The sequence below is a fragment of the Cervus elaphus genome, chromosome 9, assembly GCF_910594005.1.
Source record: "Cervus elaphus chromosome 9, mCerEla1.1, whole genome shotgun sequence".
NCBI lineage: Eukaryota > Metazoa > Chordata > Mammalia > Artiodactyla > Cervidae > Cervus > Cervus elaphus.
This window is the reverse complement of record NC_057823.1, coordinates 18,848,628-18,869,368: the sequence shown is the minus strand read 5'-3', so window position 1 is coordinate 18,869,368 and position 20,741 is coordinate 18,848,628. Positions and strand designations below refer to the sequence as shown.

The 20,741-nt window shown below is 50.2% G+C and overlaps 1 protein-coding gene across 2 annotated transcripts in view; it reads right to left on the bottom strand.

Moving 5' to 3' along the window:
* ARHGEF18 (Rho/Rac guanine nucleotide exchange factor 18) overlaps positions 1-20,453 on the bottom strand; it is a 92,492-nt gene extending 72,039 nt beyond the window's left edge. The window contains exons 1-3 of one of the 2 annotated variants that reach the window (XM_043911638.1): positions 20,208-20,453; positions 14,846-14,931; positions 2,881-3,002 (exon numbers count right to left, since the gene is read on the bottom strand). In XM_043911638.1, coding sequence (XP_043767573.1) covers positions 2,881-2,895 — 15 coding nt within the window. In that variant the 5' untranslated portion in view covers positions 2,896-3,002; positions 14,846-14,931; positions 20,208-20,453. Of the gene's footprint in view, positions 1-2,880; positions 3,003-11,494; positions 11,611-14,845; positions 14,932-20,207 lie in introns of those variants that run through there. The other variant, XM_043911637.1, reaches the window with a different exon arrangement.
* Between the last annotated feature and the right edge of the window lie 288 nt (positions 20,454-20,741).

The following is a 20,741-nucleotide window of genomic DNA, read 5'->3' as shown; positions in this document are numbered from 1 at the left end:
AGTTATTTTTGGCTATGCTGGGTCTTCACTGCTGTGTGGGCTTTTCTTTAGTTGCAGTGCTTAGGCCTCTCACTGCAGTGGCTTCTCTTGCTGCGGAGCACAGGCTCTAGGGCACTGGGACTTCAGTAGTTGCGGCTTGTGGGCTCTAGAGCACAGGCTCAGTACTTGCAGCACACGGGCCTAGTTGCTTCGCAGCCTGTGGGATCCTCCCGGACCAAGGATCAAATCCTTGTCTCCTGCATTGGCGGGCGGATTCTTCACCACTGAGCCACCCAGGGAAGCCCTATGTTGCCTTCTTGTAGGATTGCTGGGCAGGTGAAATGAGACGATGTTTACATCTTGTAAGCAAGCCCTTGGTCAGTGGAAGCAGTTATGGGGTTGGCCAAAAAGTTCATTTGGGTTTTTCTATAACATCTTGTGGAAAAACCTGAGCAAACTTTTTGGCCAAGCCCATATTATGGTGGTTGTTTTTAATACTTCAGAAATCAAGGATCTTCCTCTGGGGCCCTGCCAGATGGAGCTAATTGGAGTAGACTGATGATTAAGCCCTGTAAGACAATCAAGTATGAGTGAATGTTCTAGAAAGTAGAAAGTAGGCTAGAAAGAACAGGAGGGGACAGTTGACTCTGGAGGGACAAGAATCCTGGACTGGAGTTCTACTTAGGAAATCCCTTTTTTGTTAATATTTTTTAAAACTTAATTTTTTTTTAAGTTTGAAAAATTAGATTTATTCTAAGCCAGATCATACAGAAAATCCCTCTTTTAAAATGGACAAACCCCTGGGGTAATCACTGGTGTGCAAAATCTACTAAGGATAACTCAACTAGGACAGGTTAGACCATCTTTAGGCAGCTTCCATAACCAAAATTAAACCCCCAAACTGTATTTCCAATCACATAAAGTAGTGTCTATGTGACATGTAAGTGATTTCTATATATAGGTCAATATATATAGCTAATTGCATATATTTTAAAATAATCTATATCTTACCTGTATATATATATACACACACATATATATGTATATGTATATACATACTTTTCATTAAGATGCATGTATATTTCAATGCGAAGTCCCACTAAATGTAAAAAAAGAAAGGAAGGGAGGAATAAATCAGGGATGGCTTCCTGGAGGAAGTGACAGTGAGGGACGCCCTGAGCAATGAGTAGGAGTTCGCTAGGTGGAGGCTCTGGGTGAGGGCATTCCAGGCATTAAGAGAACAGGATGTTCAGAAGCCTGCAGGCTTCAGAGTTCAGGATGCCTTCCCTCAAATTGGCAAGATTTCCTTTTGGCTGGAGGGGTGTGTGTGTGTGTGTGTGTGTGTGTTGGGGTGGGGGCGGTCAGCAGGCCTGGGAGCCCAAGGAAAGATTTAATCTCTAAGTTCCCAACAGCAGTGGTAGGGAGGCTGGGGGAGAGGAGGCAGTGATTCCCCTTCAGAAAGATGACGCCAGATGCAGAGCCCAGAGGGGCTTGACGCAGCGAAGACGCCTGTGCAGATCACCTGGGTGAGCAACTACGGTGGCCTCCACCAGGGCAGTGGAAAGGCCGGGACAGACGTGGAGAGAACTGAGAGCTGTACAGGTGTGATGCTCACAGGGCTTTTGGGCAGAAGGGGCAGGGACATGGCCATCTGCTGCCTCCAGCTCTGGTGGCCAACTAGATGAGGACGTGGATGTGGGTGGCAGGGCTTCTTTGGAGCCGGTAGGTGCTCACCGAGCTCACCCAGGGCTCCCTGCTTCCCCAGATGCATGCTCTCTCCATCACCATCCTGCCCAACTGCCTGCTGCCCACGGTCCCTATTCCAAGATATCCAGAACCCTGGAAGGATCCAGGGCTAAGCCTGAGTCTCAGTTTTCTCTTCATTTACTCTAGATTCTTCCCGACACCGAGGCAAATTCCTTCCCTGCTTGGACCCCCGTGTGCTCTTCTACAAAACAAGCGGTGGACTGCCCTGGTGGTCCGCTGGTTAACAGTCTGCCTGCCAGTGCAGGGGACACAGAACTTCCATTCCTGGTCCAGGGAAGATTCCACCTGCTGTGGGGAAACTAAGGCTGTGAGCCACAACTACTGCAGCCGGAGCACTCTAGGGCTCGTGTTCTGCAACAGGGAAGCAATGAACAATCTGTGCACCACAACTAGAGCGCAGCCCCCAATCACCACAACTAGTGAAAGCCCACATGCAGCAATGAAAATTCAGCACTGCCATGATAAATAAATAAGTAAAATTTAATAACACGGGAAGATACGCAGAATTCCCTGTATATGGTTTGACTATAATGAAGCCTCCTTCCTTACTGTGGTGGGTGGTCCAAAATGCCACCCAGATTCCCCCTTCGGTGAGGATGTGTTGCCCCAGATGCTGAGAGGTGGGTGGCTATCAGCAGATGGCTGTCAGCTGTCAGCCTCCTCCCAGGAAGTCACATCCCTTCCTGGGCAGTCCACAGGCCATGACTTATTGGTGTGGGGATGCAACGGCTTGGTCATCTCAGCCTAATTTGGGACTACTCTGCAGGGATGTTCTAGCTCAGAGCTCCTCATGGGAGCTTTTCTTCCCTTCTTCATTGATCCATCTACCCACCCATGCACCCATTTAGCCACCTTCCCTCCTCCCTCGCTTCCTTTCTTCCCTTGATTCTTTCTTCTATCCATCCATCCATCTCTTCTGTCAAAATGTCCTTCCATCCATCCATCCATCATCCCTCCACTCTACTCATCCCATGTTTCCTCTTCTTGTTCCATAAAGGATTCATTTCCTCACCTGTGGAAAGGCATAATAACTACTCTGCTATGTTTTAATAATCCCCTGAAATATTGCACACAAAGTGTACTTGCTCCCCTGGAGTCATCAACTCCTGCTCATCTCGGCTGTCAGACACCTGCCTGCTCATCCTCCATGGTGGAGAAGTCTGGGTCCTCAGGCCTCCAGGGTCCACCACTGCTCTTGGTGGGTGAATCTGCAGCTCTAGAGTCAAAGGGCTGGACACATGGCTTGGGCTCAGAGCCTGTGGGAAAGGAGGGACAAGGTGTTAGAGCTGAGCTGTGAGGCCTGAAGAGTTGGGCCCCAAATTCTGCATCTGGGCCTCAGTTTTCTCATCTGTAAAATGGGGTTGCAGGGGAGGATGGTACCAATGATCTGTAAGCCAACATATATGACACACCACTCCCCACCACTCATCCTGAGCCTGGGGCAGACATTTCTGTTCAGGCACAGGGCTCTTTCCTTCTGAGCCATAGTCCCCTCGGAATTCTTCCCAGTGCATTATTTTAAAAAATTTTTTTTATTTATTATTATTTTTGGTTGTACTGAGTCTTTGTTGCCACATGTAGGCTTTCTGTAGTTGCAGTGAGTGAGGGTTTCTCTTTGTTGCGGTGCTTAGGGTTCTCATTGTAGTAGCTTCTTTTGTGGGCAACAGGCTCTAGGGCACATGGGCCTCAGTAGTTGCAAGACCCAAGCTCAGCAGTTGTGGCTCGAGGGCCTTATAGCGAGGGCTTTAGTAGTTGTGGCACGTGGGCTTAGTTACAGCATGTGGGATCTTCCCAGACCAGGGACTGAACCCATGTCCCCTGCATTGGCAGGTAGACTTTTAACCATTGGACCACCAGGGAAGTCCTGGTCTGAGCCTTTCGCTGAGGGAGACACAGGTGTCCCATCTCTCTCCCCCTGCCCCTTGCATGGCTTCTAGAACATATCATGCTTCCCTATTCGAATCCCCATGGAGGTGCCCCACCACCTGGAGGAAGAAGGTCAAACGTCTTGGCTCAACCACTGATGTCCACCAGGATCCTCCTCTGTGCCTTGTCCCTGCCCCTTAGGCAGGACCCACTGCCTAAGAGCATCCCGTTCCTGTTCCAGGGCCACCCGCCTGAAGACCTCATCCTACTCACTCCGGAAATGTCCATCCACCCTCCTTCCATGGTGCCTCTGTCCTGGGCATTGCCCTGCACTTCACTGCATTGTGTTATCTTGACCCCTGGATTCCTTTCACTCCTCCACGCCCTCTTCCCTGACATTCCAGGTCCTGTTGAAACTGGGGAACTGAGAGAAGTGTGTGTGGAGGTGACAATAGAGGAGCTGGGTGAAGGTGGAGGCAGGGAGAGACCAGTGGAGGTGTACTCGGAGAGATAGACCAGCACGTTTGCAGTGAGAGCCAGTAAGAGCCCAGAGGGGCTGGGCGGGGGGCGGGGAGTGGGACAGCGGGGCCCTTGGACAGTGCCAGTTAGGGCCTCCTCCACTCCTTAGCTCAGGTCCTCTGTGGCTGGGTGACCCCATGTCCTGGCTTGCTGGGGACTGTCCTGGTTTACGCTGCTGAGTCAAGTGATGATGAACAGTATGGGACTTCCCTGGTGGTCCAGCGGCTAAGACTCCGTGCTCTCAGTGCAGGGAACCTGGGTTTGATCCCTGGTTGGGAAACTAGATCCCACATGCCACAATTAAAAGATTCCGTGTGCCACAAGTAAGACCCGGCACAGCCAAGGAAATAAACAAATAAATAAAACAAAACCTCCCACAGTACCATGCTTTCTCCCTCCAAAGGGTACCAGTGGGGTGTCCACTCCACCTATAACCACTGTGGCCAGAAGATGGGAAGGGATGATGCTGTCTTTTTCTATCCCAAAGTAGGATGAGCTGTCTGTACCCACTTACCTTCCTTCTCTTCCCAGCTGTGTATGTACAAACACTGCCCTACGTTTTGGGGGGAATGACACTTGTATAATTTGGAGGGCTTATTTTTTTTTTTTAAGAAAAAGAGTATAAAATTATGAATGTAAAATTACTGGGAAGTAGCAAGAACAGCAGAAAACAGCCAAGACAGGAATAAACGCATTCCATAAATAGATGAATGAAAAGCTATTACATGGGTGTGAAAAACTCAAGGAGTTTGGAAAGCATTCCGGCAGTTTTTCAAAAACTTAAGCATAGTATGGCTCAGAAAACTCAAACAGGGGCTCTGTGTTAACTACTCTAGAGGGTGGGATGGGGAAGGAGATGGGAGGGAGGTTCAAAAGGGAGGGGATATATGTGTACCTGTGGCTGATTCATGTTGAGGTTTGACAGAAAACAGCAAAATTCTGTAAAGCAATTATCCTTCAATAAAAAATAAATTAATTAAAAAAAAAAACTTAAGCATAGGACCTCCCAGGTGGTCCAGTGGTTGAGTCCGCCTGCCAGTGCAGGGGACACGAGCTTGGTCCCTGGTCTGGGAAGATCCCACGCGCCGCAGGGCAACAAAGCCCATGAGATGCAGAACTACCGAAGCCCACACACCCTACAGCCTGTGATCCACAACAAGAGAAGCCACAGCAATGAGAAACCCTTGCACCTCAACTACAGCGTAGCCCCCACTTGCTGCAACTAGAGAAAGCCTTCGAGCAGCAACAAAAATCCAGCGCAACCAAAAATTGGTGGAAACAATCCAAATGTCCATAAACGGAAGAATGGATACAAGAGATGTGGTCCATCCATACAGTAGGATGTTTTCCAGTCACAATAAGGAATTGGGAGAGTTCTGGGAATTCCCTGGAGGTCCAATAGTTAGAACTCAGTGCTTTAACAGCCGAGGGACCGAATTCAGTCCCTGGTCAGGGAACTAGGATTCCACAAACCGCATGGTGTGGCCAAAATAAACAAACAAATAAATAAATAAAAGAAGAATAAAAAAGGGAATGGCATTTTGAAACTTATTATACCAGGAATGAACCTTGAAGACAGATGTCATGTGACGTCGCAGAAGTCAGTCACAAAATATCCCATGTTAGTGGTTTCCATTTGTATGAAATGTCTAGAACAGGTGAATCTATAAGGGCAGAAGGTAGGTTAGTGGTTGTCTAAGGCTGGAGAGAGGCTTCCCAGGTGTTACTAGTGGTAAAGAACCCACCTGCCAGGGCAGGAGACATGGGTTCAATCCCTGGGTCAGGAAGATGCCCTGGAGGAGGGAATGGCAGTCCACTCCAGTATTCTTGCCTGGGAAATCCCATGGACAGAGGAGCCTGGCGGGCTACAGTCCATGGGATTGCAAAGAGTCAGACACGACTGAGCGACTTAGCGGGCATGCACACAGCATGCAAAGCTGGGGAGAAATGGGGAACTTTGGGGTGATGAATAAAGGATACAGACTTCTTTTGGGGGTGATGCAAACCTTCTAAAATTGATTATGGTGATCGTTCACAACACTTCCTTTTTTCCTTGGCCATGCCGCATGGCTTGTGGGATCGTGGTTCCCCAACCAGGGAACGAACCTGGCCCAGCAGTGAAAGTGGAAACACCAAGTCCTAACCACTGGACCACTAGGGAATTCCCATCACGGTATATTCTAGAAACCACCACTGCTCTCCTAGCTACTCTCCCAGGTTGGGTGAGGGCCTCTGTTCTGCTGCTCTCATTCAGCCCTGCATCTCCCACGAGGCAGCTTCTCTGACTCAGGAGATGTTGGAACAAAACAAGCAGGCTGTGAAGGACGAGAAAAGCCAGATGTGGGGGCGAGTCTTGGAGGCTGATGGCAGCTTGAAAAAGGAGGAGGAGACTCCCCAAGAGGTAGCTCCATCCCTTGACCAAGATCCTAGGGGGTCTCAGGACAGGCTGCTGGGTGTGCCTGCTTTCCTGGATGGGGGCTTCATGGAGGCTTGAACTGCATCCTTGCATCTGTGACCCTGCAGGTCTGGGACCCAAAGGCCAAAGGTAGAAAAGCCAGGGCTGAGTTGATTCTTTGGATGGATGCTTCTGACCCAGGGGGTGTGGCTTCCCTCGTGGCTCAGATGGTAAAGAATCTGCCTGCCAATGCAGGAGATGTAAGAGATGTGGGTTCGATCCCTGGAGGAGGGCATGGTAACCCACCTCAGTAACTATTCTCGCCTGGAGAATCCCATGAACAGAGGAGCCTGGTGGGCTATAGTTCATGGGGTCACAAAGAGTTGGACACGACTGAAGCAATTGTCACTTCACGTCATTTCTGATCCAGGAGCAGGCCGAGCCTGACCCTGATGGCAGAGTCCATTCTGATCTCCGCATCACAGATTGAGCCTCAATCTTTGGGTCACAGACTGAGTCCCTGTCCCAGTGTCATCGACTGAACCTCGGTCCTGGTGTCATACACCAAGCCCCACTTGGGGTATCATAGACTGAGTCCCAATGCTGGTGCCATGGACTGAGTTCCTGTCCTAGAGCTTCAAGCTGTACCCTAATCCCCATCATGCGCTGACCCCAGTCACACGCTGAGCCCTGAGTCTGATGTCACTCTCTGAGCCTTGATTCTGATGACAGGCTTCCTCAAGCTCCAGACTTTGTCTTCAGTGGCCTCTGGTCACCACGGCCTGATAGTCCCACCTGCCCTCTAACCTCAAGCTGTCAAGACCAAGCTCCTTGTCTTCCTTTCTCCTTCAGGGTCTGTGTATCAGTGTGACTGCAGTGTCTCCCCAGTGACCCCCACCAGAAACCCGAACTCGGGCCTCGCCTCCTCCCAACCCCTCAGGATACCAAGCCCTGTCAACTTCACCCCCCCACAATATTTCTCCACTCGGTCCTCTTTTAAAAAAAATCTCCATTTATTTAGCTTTATTTATTTATTTGGCTGTGCCAGATCTTAGTTGTGGCACGCATACTCTCAGATGCAGCAAGTAGGATCTAGTTTCCTGACTAGGGATTGAACCCAGATCCCCATCATTGGGAGCACAGTCTTAACCTCTAGACCACCAGGGCAGTCCCTCCATCCTCCTTTTGTTTTGCCTCTGATACGATCTTAATATCAGCTTCCATTATGCTCTCTCTGGGTTTCCCAGCTGGCTCAGCATTAAACAATCCGCCTGCCAATTCAGGAGACCTGGGTTCAATCCCTGGGTCAGGAAGATCCCCTGGAGAAGGAAATGGCAACCCACTCCAGGCAAGATGCCTGGAGAATTCCATGGACAGAGGAGACTGGTAGTTACAGTCCATGGGGTCACAAAGAGTTGGATAAAACTTAGCGACTAAACACAACAACAATGCTCTCTACACAACCACAAGTGTGTTTTTTTTGGTTGTGCTATCCAGGCATGCAGGATCCTAGTTCCCCAAGTAGGGCTCAAACTCATGCCCTTGGCATTGAGAGCACAGAGTCCTTAACCATTGGACCATCAGGGAAGTCCCTACAATTGTAACTCTTGTTGGGATTTTCCTGCACAAACCATTGCCAATGACAGTTGGCTTCTTCCATCCCAGTAGAAGATGTGTCTTCTTGGCACGACATTTCAGAGTCACTCTCCTTCGTCTGGTCCCCACCCCATAGACTCCAGTCCTCTTACAAGGACATCTGAACACTTTGCAGTCTACCCACTCAACTCCCCCAAAATGCCTGAGCTCCTAACTCACCATTCTCCTACGTACTTCTGTGCGGTTCCCACCACCCTTTCCCACTCTTCCTGCCTGGCAAGCAAGGGGTCCCTCTGATCCTCTGCAGACGGTCTTAGCCAGAGGACTTTGGATTGGTTTGCTAGTGGCTAAGAACCCCTGGGCCAACACACAAGACATAAGAGACTCAGGTTCAATCCCTGGGTTGGGAAGATCCCCTAGAGGAGGGCATGGCAACCCACTCCAGGATTCTAGCCTGGAGAATCCCATGGACAGCGGAGCCTGGTGGGCTACAGTTCATGAAGTTGCAAAGAGTCAGACACGACTGAGGGACTGAACACACACACACACACCCCTTTTCTACTTCTGGTTGCACTTTAATTGGACTACTTGTTCACTTCTGGACCAGCAGTTTCACAGGCCAAATCTGGCTCAACACCTGATTTTGTAAATAAAATTTTAGTAGTACACAGCCACACCCATTCATGTACCCTGTTGTCTATGGCTGTCATCATGAAACAACGACAGTGTCCGGCAGTTGCATCAGAGACCATATGACCTACAAAGCTGAAGATATTTACTCCCTGGTCCTTTACAAAAAAGGTTTTCTGACTCCCACTCTGATGTCCATGGGGGCAAGTTCTGTATCCAACCCACTTTTACATCCCCCAAGTCTCTTGATCAGTTCCAATATGTCTTGCTTCATGCTAAGCCTGTCATGTTCTTTCCATTCTTCTATCTTAACAACAACCATCTGAGTTCCCACATTATGGAAGGAGAAACTGAGGCTCAGAGAGGTGTACTGACTTGTCCAAGGTCACACCAGGCTGTCAAGAGGCAGAGTTGAGATGGGAAGCCAGGTATTTCTTACTCCAAAGCAAGGGCTCCTAACCATAGGGCTATTCTGTGGTGAGCTGATGAATGGATAGATGGGTGGATAAATGGTTGGATGGAAGGGTGGATGGCTGAATTGGATGAATTGTTGGATAGATGGTTGTTGGATAGTTGGCTAGTTGGTTGGCTGGCTGGCTGAAGGGAAAGTTGTCTGGCTATATGGTTGGATGAATGGATGTTTAGATGGGTGGATGGTTACCTACATGGATGAATGGGTGGTTAGAGGGAGGGAGGAATGTGTAGATGCATGGGTGAATGGTTGACTGGCTGGCTGGTTGGATGGATGAATGAGTAGATGTTTAGATGGATAACTAGTTGGATGGTTCTTTGGATGGATGGGTGGATAGATGCATAGATACAAGAATGCATGGATAGATAGTTGGCTGTCTCTCTGGTTGGGTAGATGAATGGGTGGATGGATGGATGAAAACATGGACACATGGAGGCATGAATGGATAGTTGGCTACCTGACTGGTTGGACAGATAAAAAAGTGGGTGGTTAGATGGATGGATGGATGGATAGTTGGGATAAGTCATGTGGCAAGTGGCAGTGATTCCTCTGTATTCTGGAGATGGTATTCCTAGGGGACGAGGGTGGGGAGAGCTCTAGATGGAAGGAGGCAGGATTGTGGCAGAGAAGCCAGGCAAGAAGGAAACCAAGTTGAGACACAGAATGCACTCACGACGTACACGCTTATCATATACTAGGGAAAGAGTGGAAAAGTGTGGCCAAAATAAGTAACTGAGCAACTGAGGGGAAGGGCCAGTGGGACTCTGCCCTGCTGCAAATCCCAACCCCCCTTCCCTAGCCTTGTCTGTCTCCCCACATCTACTCCATTATTTTCCCAGGAGGTCCCATCTGGTGCCCAGACAGCCAGTTACAGAGCTTAAGAGGAGGGCACAGAAAGGCTAAAGACTGGTAGGACATGGTTAGGGAGTCCCTCTCTGCTCCCCACCCCCAAGCTTCTCTCTAAGGAGCCGCCTATCAGCTTGGATTCAGGTTCTAGGCAGCCTCTTACACCAGCAACCCTTGCAGCCCCGGCCATAAAAGGGTTTAAGAGTTACCACTGGTTCCCACAGCTCACTCCCCCACCTGCCAGCCTATAAATCATAACTTCAACCTGCCCGGGGCAGGGAGACAGGGTGGGCTGGGTGGCCAGGAGTGGCTAGACCTTCATAAGGATGTGGGCATCTTGGTGATCCGTGACTGATACCCTAATTCTCTAGCATTGCCATCCACTGGTGGATTTAAAAACCCTCTGCAAGCCCTCCACACAACTCACACTGGTAGCTTCCTTCACTGCCCAGAGCAACCCCAGAGGTGGCTTTGGAGCATAACGTGTTTCAAAACCTGGCTCTTTCAGCATATACTTGCTATGTGACCTTGAGTTCATCACGCCTTCTTTCTGAGTCCAGCTTCACAAGGGCTCAACAACCGGCTGCAATTTCTACCACTATGACCGTTCTATTGCATCCCAGTCCCCAGGCCACCCTCTCCCTCCCTGGCCCCAGCCTCCAGGTCCCCTGCTAGCCCTGTCTCCGCCAGCACAGTGCCTGGCACACTGTAGGTCCTCAACCAGAGCTTATGTCATGGAGAAGCGAATGGGTCTTCTCCTTGGCTCGTCTCCTGCACGGAAACTCATGCATCAACAAGTACCCGGCTTAGGCAAGGGGTAGGGGGAGTTCTTATCACACAGTCCCCCTGTGCCCCGTGGCCTCGGGCACTATCTGGCTATCTTCCAGGACTAAACTCCTGCTGAGATTTAAGAAGTGCCTTTTTGCAAAAACAATTCACCCAGACCTTGGGGGGGATATGATTCCCCAGCTCCCAGAAAGGTAAACTGAGGTCCTGGGCCCCAGTGTGGTGGGGCTACCAGTGTGTGTATTCCAGGGCGTGTGTACTCGAATCTCTGGATGTCTCAGACCTTCCTCTCGCTGCCTCCCTGAACCTCTGTCCTGCACCCACCCAGGGAGCAAGTAGCATCAGGAACCCCCAGGAAGCCGCAAGGCTGCCCCCAGTCTAGGGCTAATTGTCCGTCCACAGATTTACCTTCCAAGACAACCTCCTGGCAGAGCTTGGGGAGACATCTCTGAGACAAGAGGGACCCCACAAGTCTGTGATGTTCCACTGGGGCCCTGGGGAAGCAGAGATCATCCGGGGCTGACTCAGGCAGGGTCTGTACCCTGGGCTGAGAAAAGGCTTGGCGTGGGATGGTGGGCAGCAGGCTGTCCCGGGAGCCTGGGTGGCCGGTGCCCACTACTCACTGCATGCCCCCTTACCTCTTTTAAAGGCCCATCGCTTCAGCCAGAACTTGGAGAGAGCCGGCCAGGAGTGGTTGAGCGCTGAGCTGGCCATGGGGGCCGTGCGTGCGTGCGAGTGTGTGAGTTAACGGCAGGATGAAGAAGGCGCTCGGCCGGGAAGCCCTGCCAGGACAGGGCTGCCAGCAAGAGGGGCGGAGACTGTCTGCAGGGGCTGCCAGACACATCAGCTGATGGCAGCTTGGGACTGGGGCGGGGGGGATGGGGGAGGCAGGACGGCAGCCTTGGGGGAGGCCAAGTACTTAGCACCACCCCACACCTCCCTTGCCCTCCAGGCCTCTCACCCTCGCTGTATTAATACAAGACATTCCCGGGAGGAGCAGAGAGAGCAATGAGGGGGTTCTCAGGAGACAAGTGTAGATTGGTCCTGAGGTGGGTGGGCTTGGGCATGCATGAATGTCTGAGTGTTTGTGTGTGAGTGTTTGTCATTGTCTCTGCTTTTGAGGGCTTCCCTGGTGGCTCAGATGTTCAAGAATCTGCCTGCCATGCAGGGGACCTGGGTTTGATCCTTGGGTCAGGAAGATCCCCTGGAAAAGGGGATACCACTCCAGTATTCTTGCCTGGAGAATTCCATAGACAGAGGAGCCTGGTGGGCTACAGTCCAGGGGGTCACGAAGGGCTGGACCCGACTGAATCGACTTAGCATGCACACACCGTGCTTTTGACAGTGCATCTGTGGGTCAGCTTCCCAGGTGATACAGTGGTAAAGAATCTGCCTGCAATGCAGGAGGTGCAGAGATTTGGGTTCCATCCCTGGGTCCAGAAGATCTCCTGGAGGAGGAAATAGCAACCCGATATGGTATTCCTGCCTGGGAAATCCTATGGACAGAGAAGCCTGGTGTGCTGCAGTCCACGGGGTTACAAAGAGTTGGACACAACTCAGTGAGTGTGAACATAAATTCCTTTTGTGTGTCAGCACATAGTGTGTTTTTAAATCTTGAGTGTCAACTTGTCTATGGGGGTGTGTGTATATAGGGGTGTTTATATAAATGTTTCCCCCCCAGTTTCATTGAGGTGTAATTGACTGACATCACTGTATAAGTTTAAGATTCACATCATAATAACGTAACATATATTGTGAAATGATTAGTGCAGTACGCTTAGTCAGCATCCACCAACCCATAAAAAGTGAAGTCACTCAGTCGTGTCTGACTCTGCAACTCCACGGACTGTAGTCTACCAGGCTCCCCCATCCATGGGATTTTCCAGGCAAGAGTACTGGAGTGGGTTGCCATTTCCTTCTCCAGGGGATCTTCCCAACCCAGGGATTGAACCCGGGTCTGCCGCATTATAGGCAGACGCTTTTACCATCTGAGCCACCAGGGAAGTCATCAACCCATATAGATACCAAGAAAAGAAAAAAATATGTTTTTTTGTTGTTGTTCTGATGAGAACTTGCAGGATTTACTCTCTTGTTTGGTGGCAGGTTTAGTTGCTAAGTCGTGTCCAACTCTGGGAACCCCATGGACTGTAGCATACTAGGCTCCTCTGTCCATGGGATTTCCCAGGCATGAATACTGCAGTGGGTAGCCATTTCCTTTTCCAGGGGATCTTGCCAACCCAGGGATCAAAGCCACGTCTTGCATCTCCTGCATTGCAGGTGAATTCTTTACTGACTGAGCCACCAGGGGAACAAATACACCATATAGCAGTGTTAACTATAGCCATCATGTACATTACATCCAAGATTTACTTATCTTATAACTGGAAGTTGGAACCTTTTGACCAACTTCACCCAATTTCCCCACTCCACCCCCTGTCTCTGGTAACTACAAATCTGATCTCTTTTTCTATGAGTTTGGTTGTCATTGTTTGTTTGTTTGTTTTTAAGTTCCACATATAAACGAGATCACATAGCATTTGTGTTTCTCTTAACTTATTTATTTCATTAGCATAATGCCTTTAAAGTCTATCCATGTTGTTGCAACAGGCAAAATATTGTTGGTTTTTTTTTAATGGCTGAATAATACTGTCTATGTGGTTTTTAAAATCTCTGTGATCCTCTGTATGTGTTTGTGTGAATGCCCATATCTGTGGGATGGGATCTACATGACTCACCTGGGACTCGGGGAGATCTGCTCCCAGTATTTGGGGGAGAGCTTGGTATCAGCCCAGGGTTTCCTCGTGTCTATAAGTCTATGGTTTTATCTGTACGTGCATCTGTGTGGATGCCAGCCAGCGCCTGGTCATACAAGTGCTGCCCCCTGGTGGTGGCATTTTCACTAATGTCTGAAAAATTCCTGGCTGTCTCTTCTCTCTTCAGGCACTTCTCAGCCTCCACCCTCTCTTTTCAAAGGGTCATCCACACTTCTGTCTTTACCGACACACACCTACTTGACTCCACCCGCCCCCTGCCCCCACCCCACGAAGTCTTATTTCCATCCCTTTCAGTCTTCTAGCTCTCTCTGGGGCTAAATCTATAACAGGCACTTTTCAGTCTCACATTTACGGGACAGCTCTGACCACCGTCTTCCTGAAATCCATCCCTCACAGGCCTCTTGCTTCTCTGTCTGCTCCTTCTCAGTCTCCCTTCTTGACTTGGCTCCTCTTCCTTTTTCTGCCTGACCTTTAAACTCTGTGTACTCGGGGCTCTCTCCTTGGCCACTTCTTGTTCTCCCCACTGGCCTTGGTGACCCCCATCTGCACCTCCCTCATCACTTCCACTATCCCATTGAGTAGGTGACACCTGAATCTTCAACCACAAAAATACATAAAAATACACTCTACAGACTTAACACACTGGTAGTCCAGTGGTTAAGACTTTGCCTTCCAGTGTAAGGGGTGAGGGTTCGATTCCTCGCTGGGAAACTAAGATCCCACATGCCTCATGGCCAAAAAACCAAAATATAAAGCAAGCAGTATTGTATTAATAGCAAACTCAATAAAGACTTTATAAATTCACATGCTCCACATCAAAAAAAAAAAAACTCAAAAGATACCCCACCATACTCGATACACCAACACTACCCAACACACTCTCCAGCACCTGCAGACAATGGCAAACACACACACGTAAGTAGTCAGACACATGTTAACAGACGGCTCACTGGTAGAGAATCCACCTGCCATTGTAGGAGATGCAAGAGACAGGAGTTTGATCCCGGGGTCGGGAAGATCCCCTGGAATAGGAAATGGCAACCCACTCCAGTATTCTTGCCGGAGAATCCCATGGACAGGGAAGCCCGGCGGGCTACAGTCTATGAGGTTGCAAAGAGTCAAACAGGACTGAGTGACTGAGAACAGTTATACACAAACAGCTAGACGCACGCACAGAAATCCAGAGGAAAGCCCAAGGAGATTTTGAAAATTTACCTCCTCTGCTGTGCTCCAGGTTTTAATTCCTCATCTCCCATCACTTTCCCTGGACAGACTGCAAGTGCCTCTTGGATCTTTCAGACCTTTGGGTAGAGAGCAGATACGAGAACTTCAGGGAAATCAAAGGCAGTAAGAAGTGAGGAGGGGCTTTCATCAAACTGGTGGCAACAAAGGCAGGGACCCAGGAGCCCAGAAACAGAGACACATGGTGAGCTGAGCAGAGTTAGAAATGGAGGCTTGATAAAAGTCTTATGTTAAAAATACAACAGGAAGGACTTCCTTGGTGGGTTAGTGGTTTAGAATCCGCCTACCAATGCAGGAGACACAGGTTCGATCCCTGGTCCACAAAGATCCCACCTGTTGTGGAACAGCTAAGCCTGTGAACCACAACTACTGAACCTGTGCTCTGGAGCCCAGGAGCCACAACTGTTGAAGCCTGCATGCTCGTCAGTGAGAGAAGCTGCTGCAATGAGAAGTCCATGTACCGCAACAAAGAGCAGCCCCCGCTAGCTGCAACCAGAGAAAAGCTTGCATGCAGCAGCGAAGACGGAACACAGCCAAAAATAAATGAATAAATAATTGAAAATACTTAGAAAAAATACAACAGGGATAACTATTTCTAGTGATGGCAGACTACCTTATTGCAGGCTACTTAAAAAAAAAGAAAAAGCTGGATAAAATCAGAAGGAAAAAAATACCCTCAGTTTGAAGGTGTTGTCAAAACAGAATTTGAGAGGTCAGAATCCTAGAAAGGTGAGTAGACATGATGCAGTGTTTTGGTTTTTTTTTTCCCCCTCGCAAGCAGGTTGTTGATTTGAATGCAATTCTTCAGTGCAAAGCAGACCAGAGAGAAGCTGAGAAGCTGAATGTAGCTTCTGGCAATCTTCTGGGGCTGGAGAAATAGACCCTGAAAGTCAAGGATCACAAAGATGGGGTCACCAAAAACTTCATTCTAGGAGCAGGGAGCGACCAGAAACAGATCAACCTTCACCCAGACTAAAACCCAGCTTCAACTCAGCTTAATTTCTGATTAGACTGAAGTCACCTGCCTTTGGGGGCTTCCCAGATGGTGTAGTGGTAAAGAATCCACCTGCTAGTGAAGGAGACGCAAGAGACATGGGTTTGATCCCTGGGTCAGGAAGATCCCCTGGAGGAGGAAATGGCAACCCACTCCAGTATTCTTACCTGGGAAATCCCACGGACAGAGGAGCCTGGTGGGCTATAGTCCGTTGGGTTGCAAAGAATCAGATACGACTGAGCAACTGAACATGCACATAACACCTGCCTTTACTTTCACTATCTGCCAGAAGCAAAACTAAAACCTCTCTGGAAGGAAATAGCACCATGAAGAACAACCAGCAACATCTACAGTTTTTTATAAACAATATCTGGCATTCAATCAAAAGTTGAGGCACATCAGAGAATAGGATCTCATGAACTAAAAGTAGAAGAAAAATAGACAATAGCAAAAAACCCACAGAAGATACAGATACTGCAAAGGAAAGCAAGGTAGAATATAGCACAGGGATGGCTTGGTCTGGTGCAAAATGTCACAGGGAAGGGACATTTTCAGGAATTCCCTCCACAGACAGGATCAGGTATACCTACTTAGTAGGAAGTTATGATGTACAGCCATCCCTCTATATCTGCATGGGGTTGGTTCCAAGACCTGCCATGAATACTATAATCCTCCAGTGTTCAATCCCCACAGTTGGCTCTCTGCATCTGTGGATTCAACCAACCCAAGATCATAAACATAGCAGTCCACAGTTAAATATTGAGCTGTTGGGCTGATTGTGATGTTGTCAGGGAGGAGGAAGGCTGGGTTGATTTGTGTGATGGGGGCTAGTCATTGGAGGCACAGGGCCAAGTGACCTTGAATGTCTCAAGTTAATGTTGTAAATAGCCCTTTGGCCTGCCAAAGGGTGGCCTTCTGGTTCTAGGTGTTAAAAGATAATAGAAGGAGCTAGTGGAGAGTCTGGATGGAGATGAAGGGTATGGAATGTGTTCCATCTTGATGGATGTAGCCACCATCTTGGTGGGGATAGCCTCCATGTTGGTGAGGGCATCTACCGTCTTGGTGAGGATCTCTGCCATCTTAGTGAGGTCTTTTACCATTTTATTGATGGTGACTGCCATCTTGTTGATGGTACCCACTCTTGACACAATGGTGCCCTGACTCCTAGAAAGGGCAGATTCCAGAGACATCTCCATGATAGCATGTCCCATGAATCCATTAGTGAGCCCAGCAGAGATTGACTGAAGCTGGAAGAACCAGCCAGCTGGTGTAGGGTTAGGTAAGCTGATGGGCATTGAGAAGGAGTGCCAACTGGAAGGCCATGTGTGTGGGTCATGCCAGCCCAAAGGCCAGGAATGAAGTAATAGCAACACAAGCTAACATTTAACAAGCGCTTATGTTGTGCCAGCCACCACTCCAAAGGTTTTACATCAATAATTCTTTTACTCGTCACAATCATCCTATGGTGGCATGATGCTATTGATGCTTCCAGCATTCCCGTTGTTCAGATGAGGAAACTAAGACACAAAGAGGGTAAGTGACAAACATCTTAAACACAGCTTCTTCCCAAGTCATATCCATCCCCTCATTAAAGCTGAAATCAGCATGTTGTCCTGGATTCCCCGTGGGCTTGAGCCACGTCTAGAGTCACCAAATGGTCCCCAAGTCCTGGCTCCAGTCCTCTTCCATATGTATATGAGGGGATCCATATATGCCGTCACTCTTGAGCCTCCCTCCCACCCCCTCATCCCACCCCTCTAGGTCATCACAGAGCACTGAACGGGGCTCCCTGTGCTATATAGCAGCGCTCCACTAGCTAGCTATTTTACACCTGGTACTGACACATGTTGGGCTTCCCTGGTGGCTCAGTCATAAAGAATCTGCCTGCCGATTTTGATTCCTGGGTCAGGAAGAGCCCTGAGTCAGGAAATGGCAATTCACTCCAATATTCTCGCCAGGGAAATCCCTTGGACAGAGAAGCCTGGGGGCCACAGTCCACAGAGTCACAAAAGAGTCGGACACAACTTAGCAACTTAACAACAACAACTGTGTATATGTCAACGCCACTCTCTGAATTTGTCCCAACTTCTCCTTCTCCCCCTGTGTCCACAAGCCTGTTCTCTACGTCTGTGTCTCTATTACTGCCCTGCAAATAGGTTCATCAGTACCATTTTCTAGAATATATATATACATGTGTTAATATGTTGCTGTTCAGTCAATAAGTCATGTCCACTCTCTGAGGCCCCATGGACTGCAGCACACCAGGTTCCCTGTCCTTTGCCAACTCCCGGAACTTGCTCAAACTCATGTCCATTGAGTTGATGATGCCATCCAATCATCTCACCCTCTGTTGTCCCCTTCTCCTCCTGCCCTCAATCTTTCCCAGCATTGGGGTCTTTTCCAGTGAGTCAGCTCTTGGCATCAAGTGGCCAAAGTATTGGAGCTTTAGCTTCATAATCAGTCCTTCCAGTGAATATTCAGGGTTGATTTCCTTTAGGATTGACTGGTTTGATTGCCTTAACTGGCTGCCTTAACATGTGATATTTGTTTTCCTCTTTCTGACTTACTTCACTCTGTATAACAGACTACTCCCTGCATGCTTGATGGAGATTGATACCCATGACTAGTCCCTCTTTCTAGATGTGACTCATAGCGTTTCTACAGATGCACACATGTGGCATGAGTGGAGATTGCTCAGGATAGCCAGGCTGTGGGACAGGGACAAAATACGAGAGAATGGGCAAGGTGGACAGTGTTTCAGAGTGCCTACTGTATGCTGGGCACTGAGCCATGCTCTCACGTGCAAGATCCACAACAACCCTTCTATGGAGGAGCACAGACAAAGCCAGAGCAGTGAGGAGGACACTTGCCTACAGCCACGCAGACACTGGGGAGCGGGGCTCTGAACCCACCCAGCCACCCTTCCATCCACAGCAGGACTGAGCGCTGGCAGGTGTCTGGCTGTGTTGGGGCTTGGGGGGGTGGGGTGGGGGCAGTGTCCCAGACCAGATACACTGATGGGTTTGTGGTTGATATTCCACTGGTGCTTCAAGGTCCAGTGAAAAGCCTGCCTCTGCCAAGAAGTCCTCCCAGATGGACTCACTCACACCAGTGGCCGGGGAGCTCAAGGTGGCTGGTAGTAGGGGAAGTGCTCCCTTGGCTGCTAGCGGTTGTCAAGCTTTTCCTTAGACCCGCGGGTGACCTGGCCAGTGGAAATCTCCGAGGAGCCTCTGCTCTCTGAGTGCGGCCTTTTCCGATGTGCCCCTAGCCTAACCCCACTAGCTCCATCCTCCCTGGCTCCACTGTTCCACTCTAAATCCACCCCCCTCCTGGCTATTTCTGGGCCACCTTCCCAGACCCTGATGGCCGTGTTGGCACTGGGGAGGAAGCAGCAGGCACGGGTGTGCCCTTTCAGAAACCACATCCTTTCTACCCAACCTCACCCCACCCCAGGCAGCTGGGTGTGAAGGCTCCCCCTGGAGGGCCAAGGTGGGACCCGGGGCGCCTCCCCAAGTGGAGGGCTCCAACCAGGAGGGCTGCCTGGGTGGTGGGTCCTCCTTCTTTGATGACCTTGGAAGACTAGGATGAGCATGTCCTCAGGACTGGAGCTCGGACATCAGTCATCAGTGGGAGTTTGTTCTGAGAGTCAGACTCCCCCAACGCCACTCTCCGGATTATGTTTCAGGGAGGTCCGAGACCTCACTCGGGCTTCCAGGGTGGCTCAGTGGTAAAACAGTCCATCTGTCAATGCAGGAGATGTGGGTTTGATCCCTGGGTCAGGAAGATCTTCTGCAGGAGGAAATGGCAACCCACTCCAGTATGCTTGACTGGAGAATTCTATGGACAGAGGAGCCTGGCGGGCTTGCAAAGAGGAGCCTGGCGGGTCTGTGGGCTTGCAAAGAGTCGGACACGACTGGGCGACTAAGCACAGCACAGACATAACCTCCCTTCTCACCCCACGTCTCTAGTTTAAGAACAAAAGCATCTTTGACTGACTTTGCCTCAGGGAGCCTAACAATCCCATCTCCCAATTTATCCCCCGTTCCTTGTCCCCCGAGCAGACTTTGGCTACAAGGGGGCCATCCTTCTGTCTCACTCTATTGCTGATCACGGACCCCAGCCCGCTGAGTTGACTTCTTAAAACCACAGACATTTGCAGAGCAAAGACTCAAGTCAGACAGCCTCCCCAACCCACTCAGGAAGCGGGCTGACGAGAAGGTGGAGAGAAATTGAAGATGGCCTGTCTGTTGCCCCCGAGGCCCGCCTCCCACCGCCGGCCGCACAGCTGCTCTGCCCCCTGCTCATCCGTCCGTCCCACGCTCCCCAGGGGTGGTCACTCACCAGATGGAGCCTGGTCCTCACTGCTTTGGGTGCCCCAGCTCGTGTCCTAGCTCCCGCAGCCCCCACGACTCTTGGCTAGGGCTATGAGCTGCCCCGGGGGAGCATCTGTGGGCCAGAGCCCGGGGTAAACCGCAGGGTGACCCAACTGTGCCCTAACTTCCTCTTCCTCAATTGCCTGCCTGGCGCCTCCACGCCCCTGCGGTGGGCTGAGGCACGGATGTCAGCGCAGCACGGGACAGCGTTTTAGAAGAGGGAGCTCTGCCGCCTCCACTCGGCAACACCCCGCCCCCGTGCATGCAGGCATCTTGAGGAGGTGGGGTAGCAGACTGGGGATGTGGGGAGGAGCCTTGGCACTCTCCCCACCCCTCACTTCCTGTGGAACCCACTGCCTAAGAGGTGTAGGGGGCTGGGGCCTCACCCCAGCACAAGGGTACACACACAGAGATGCACGGTGACACGCCAGTCATGTGTATCCACGGAGACACAGGCACTCATGCACACCCACGGCAATGGTTACATGGGGCCTACGGAGGC